The 5,000-nt window shown below is 58.0% G+C and overlaps 1 protein-coding gene across 1 annotated transcript in view; it reads right to left on the reverse strand.

Moving 5' to 3' along the window:
• LOC115561042 (protein jagged-1b) overlaps positions 1-5,000 on the reverse strand; it is a gene marked incomplete in the record, with an annotated part of 20,113 nt that overhangs the window by 6,755 nt on the left and 8,358 nt on the right. The window contains 1 exon segment of the mRNA XM_030380828.1: positions 4,446-4,796. Within this exon segment, the coding sequence (XP_030236688.1) occupies positions 4,446-4,796 (351 nt within the window).

Consider the following 5,000-nt stretch of genomic DNA (forward strand, 5'->3'; position numbering starts at 1 on the left):
TCTCTCTCTCTCTCTCTCTCTCTCTCTCTCTCTCTCTCTCTCTCTCTCTCTCTCTCTCTCTCTCTCTCTCTCTCTCTCTCTCTCTCTCTCTCTCTCTCAGGCCGTGCGACCCGCGGCCTCAGCCCGTCAGAGGTCACATCGTTTGCATCGCCGTCCCGCTTTGCATGTGGAACTCGCTGCCCTCCTGGTCCAGAGACACGGAGAGCAGGCTGTCCCTGGAGAGAGACCCCGGCTCGTTTGAACTCCGTCTCTTTTCAGGTAATCTCGGGCGGTTTGTATCCGTCACCATGGAAACCACAGGGGGCAGGGCGATCGTTGGCTGAGCGGGTTTCTACTTCCTGCTCGCCGGTCGACGGCGGCTGACCTCAGCGCCCCGGCTCCGCCCTGAGATGCAAAAGACGAACCGGAATCAGCCGGTGCTGCTGCCGGCGGCGGACACGAAACCCTGCCGAGCGCCGGGTCAGCGTGGCGCGTGATTGGCTGCTCCCGCCCTCTGCTTCCTGGTCTCTTTGTCGCTGTATGCTAATGAGCACCTGGGTGCTTATCAATGCATGAAGGCTGATTGATTTGAAGGATGACTTCCTCTAACCCGACGGGGTATGAATGTTCCACCAGAGGGCCGAGTGCAGACTAATTTGATTATTGGAGCTGATCAGCTGTGATCGGTGGGCTTGGTCACGCCATTCAACTCTGTCCATCCAGGACGTTAAGAACACGCCTTTGTATGACAAGAACCACGGGAAGGTGTTGGTACGCACGCACACACACCCGCGCGCACACACACACACCGAACACACACACACACACACACACACACACAACAGAAACACACACACCAGAAACACACACACACACACACCACATTCACATACACACCGAATAAACACACACACACACCACACACACGCACACACACATACACACACCAGAAACACACACACACACACACACCAAACACAGACACACACACCAATGCATGCCCTGCCTCCCGGAGAACACAACACGATACCAAATCGTGGCGTGCCCAATGAGCCCTCTTCCAATCCCTCTCCTCTCCGTGTGATTCTATTGCTCCTCTCACAAAGCTGTTTGTCACACTGACCGTAACAGAAGACAGGCTCCTAGCTTCCCTCCTCACACTCCCCGGCAGGGGCGATGGGAAACATCAGAGGCGGACTGAACTGACGATGATGAGAAACGAGCATCAGCTCAGTCCATTCATGTGTTCCTATCTGATATCCCTGTGGACACGCTTGTGTGTGTGTGACTGAAGGGGACACGGTCTGAGTATTGATCAGCAGTCTCTATAATGAGGTCCTAATCACAGTTGTTCCGATAACAGTATAGGTGAGTACGCAAGTCTATGCGCCGCGCCGAGACCATCGACTCGCTCTTTTACTACGCAGGCCGAGAACATCATATGCCCTACGGTGTTGTGCTTTGTTCGTTACCGATCGGAGGGGGAAAGTCAGAATGGGAAACACGTTGTCTCCGAACTACGTGCGGTCATGACACCAAGTCGGAAAAACATGGATGCTCACGCTGAACTACAAGAATACAAATGCATTATTATATTTATAGATTATAAATGTTAACGATCTGGTTCGGAAAACAAATTCGGTAACAGTAAGTGAAGCGACTTTGCATTTCTTTCATTGTAAGAAAACCCGTCAATAAGAACAAGTAATATTAGCAGTTACAACGCAAGATGTTGTGTCGGTATAAACCGGTATCGGCCGATACTCAAGTTCAGGAATCGGAATCGGTATCGGGAAGGGAAAAATGGAATCGGAACATGTCTAGATAAACAGCCTCGTTTGGAACAGACCGGGCACTCTCTTTACAGCGCGCTGCGTTTCCTCCTCCTTCCCCACGGACTCATCAGGCGAGAGCATGACCTCACAGCTAGGAGTCCTTTCATCTTCCTCATCACGGAGAGCCCTCTGGATCCGGCATACCAGGACCGATCTGGGATGAGAACGAGGACTTTATGGAAATCAGGCCAAAGCCTTCAGCCGATCCGCCGATCTCAGAGTCTCCCGAGACTCGAACCCGGTTCCCAGGCCTCCCCCCCGATGCCCCGATTAGAAGCAGATGTACCGGACCCCTGGATGTAAGCCCCCTGTCATGCCATGGACCGGGGGGTGGGGGGGGGGGGGGGGGGGGGGGGCGAAGGAGACAGATGTGCGGACCACAGACAGACAGACCGGAGACGGTACGCCGCGGTTCAGCTGCTAGGAGGAACACAGCCGCCCCCCCCCCAATAAACACCACACACACATCACAGGAACACGCAGTACCCAGCCGATCCACGCCCCCCCCTCCCAGGAGGCTGGGGGAGACAGAGGCCAGGGGGGGGGGGGGGGAGAGTGAGAGCTCACCTTTACCCGTAATGACTCACCCATTCATCCCGTCACCGGGGGCAACCGGGGATCACATCCACGCTGAGCCCCCCCGCCCCTCCCCCACGGCGCCTCCCAGATAATGAGTGTTTCGGGGGCTGAGCCCCCCCGCTGTGTGTTGTCCCCCCCCCCCCCCCCCCCCCCCCCCCCCCCCCCCGGTGTGATGGTCTGGTCCATGTTGCGGCCCGACCCTGAAGCTGATCCACGTACAGGCTCCCTACACCGGAGGACTCCACACACTCATGCATGCTGTGCTCTCACACACATGCACACACGCACACAGGTACACACACACACGCGCGCGGCCGCGCACACGTGCACGCATGCCCCCACACACACACATCGATACATACACAATCATACAGACACACATACACACACGCACGCAAGAATGACACATTACACACAAACCGATGTATTTGTGCATGGGAAGTAAACAAAGAACAAAGGCGGGAGATAAGGGAGGATAATTGGAAGAGGGTCGCATCATGGGGCTCAGAGCACTGATGCTGATCTGCAGAGGAAACAAACTCAATGTGGTGTGGGTGTGCGTGTGTGTGTGTGCCTGCGTGTGTGTGTGCGTGTGTGTGTGCGTGCGTGTGTGTGTGCGTGCGTGTGTTGTGTGTCGTGCCTGTGTTCTCTCCTCTACCAGCCTTCGTGCGTGCGTGCGTGCATGTGTGTGTGTTGTGTCTGTGCTCTCTGCTCTCTCAGCATGTGTGTGTGTGTGCCCAAGCTGTCGCAGACGTTCAAAGGTCTTGCCAGGGGCGTTTCATTCCAGGACGCACAAGTCCATTCCGTGAGTCTTCGACGGGCTTTGCGCGTTATTAAAACCACGGTTACGGTGCAACATGAACGTAATTACAACCATAGGGTCTCCTCTGATCCCCGTAAGACCCTCATAATGACATGTCATCACCGCACCGACGGGAGGTCGCTGAGTGTGTACTGAGGCTGAGCACGGCAAACCAGACACACATCCAGACCTGGTTCAATACATAACCCAGAGATAATCCCACGAGATCAACGGTGGAAGAGATAACACACCAGGGGAGACATGAGCCGGCGTATCCAGACGCACGGCCCTGAGAGGTCGTTCTCAAAACACGTCATTCTGTAACTGGATGGGTAAACGCGCGCTCATTGTAGGGAGATGGATCCAGGCCAACGAAGGTCTGATGAAGGCCTGACGGTAAGGCCCCAGCAGACGGAGACGAGCCCTGCAGGACGGGGCGCACCGAGGCGCTACCGCTAACGACGCTCCGTCCTACAGGGAGGCTCCCAGCCTCGTCGTCTCCCCCTACAGCCCGGGAAGGCCTCCCCAGCCCGGGTCCACTCACCACCAGCCCCCCAGAGAGGCCCGGGGGCCGACACTAACCCCCACTGGGTTCACAGGGAGGACCCCCCCTGCCTCCACCCTCTCAGCCCAGCCGTGGTTCTCCTAGCGAGGCCTCAGCGCCCCTCTGCTGCCACACTGCTCCAGCCGCTGGCACTTCTACTGGTCATCTTTCTTCCTCTACTTCCTGTCTGTGTGTGTGTGTGTGTGTGTGTGTGTGTGTGTGTGTGTGTGTGTGTGTGTGTGTGTGTGTGTGTGTGTGTGTGTGTGTGTGTGTGTGTGTGTGTGTGTGTGGGGGGGGATTGAGAGCTGCAGGAAAGGGCGAAGGCTGGTATCTGGTTATTGACCGCCGTGTGTATTTTAGGAACCCGTTGTTGTTTTCGCTTGTTTGCTCTGAATAGGTCCGGGCTCCGGAGAGCGGCGGGGAAATGTCACGTTATTGATTCTGAGGAAGGGCGGGGCCGGGGAGGGAGAGCGAAACCAGCCTAGAGTGGAAATGGATGCACGGGTGGATGGATGGAAGACGTTCCCCTCTGCAGTCGAGACACGTACCATCTAGTGTTAACATGGCACGACCCATCCTCGCCCACTTACTGGCGCGTTGACGTGAAAGGCCGCAGCCCGCATCGGCTCTGATCCGGCGATACCGGCGCCGCTGCTCAACTCCACCCCGCCCAGTGTGTGATGCCCGCGGGGTCTCTGCTACTCACCGGCCACGCGTACTTGAAGGGAATCACGATGTGCCCGTTAGTCCCTTCCAGTCCTCCTCCTCCTCCTCCTCCTCCTCCTCCTCCTCCATCGTGCCCGTGGTGGCGCAGCGTCTGGGAGTTCCCGCCCAGCACCCCGGTGCCGCCCGACCCGAAGGTGCAGGTCCCGGTGGGGGAGACCCGGGACTGGTACTCCTTGAGGCAGGCCCTGAAGAAGGTGTCACAGGGGTCCCGGGGCGAGCAGCGCTGCCCCCCGCTGGCCGGGAGGTCGCAGCACTCTCCGCTCTGAAGCAGGCCCCCGGCGTTCTGGAAGTGGCGGATCTGCAGCTCGAAGAGACCCACCGCCCGGACCACCTGGGGAGAGGGGAGGGGGGAGGAGGGAGGGAGGGAGGAGGGGAGGGAGGGAGGGGGAGAGGGAGGGGGGAGGAGGGAGGAAGGGAGGGAGGGAGGGGGAGAGGAGGGGAGGAAGGGAGGGGGAAAGGAGGGAGAGGCATAGAGGAGGGAGGGAGAAGGGAGGGGAGAGGGGAGGGGGAGAGGAAGGGAGGGGGAGAGAGGAGG

This window comes from Gadus morhua, chromosome 16 (assembly GCF_902167405.1).
Source record: "Gadus morhua chromosome 16, gadMor3.0, whole genome shotgun sequence".
Taxonomy (NCBI): domain Eukaryota; kingdom Metazoa; phylum Chordata; class Actinopteri; order Gadiformes; family Gadidae; genus Gadus; species Gadus morhua.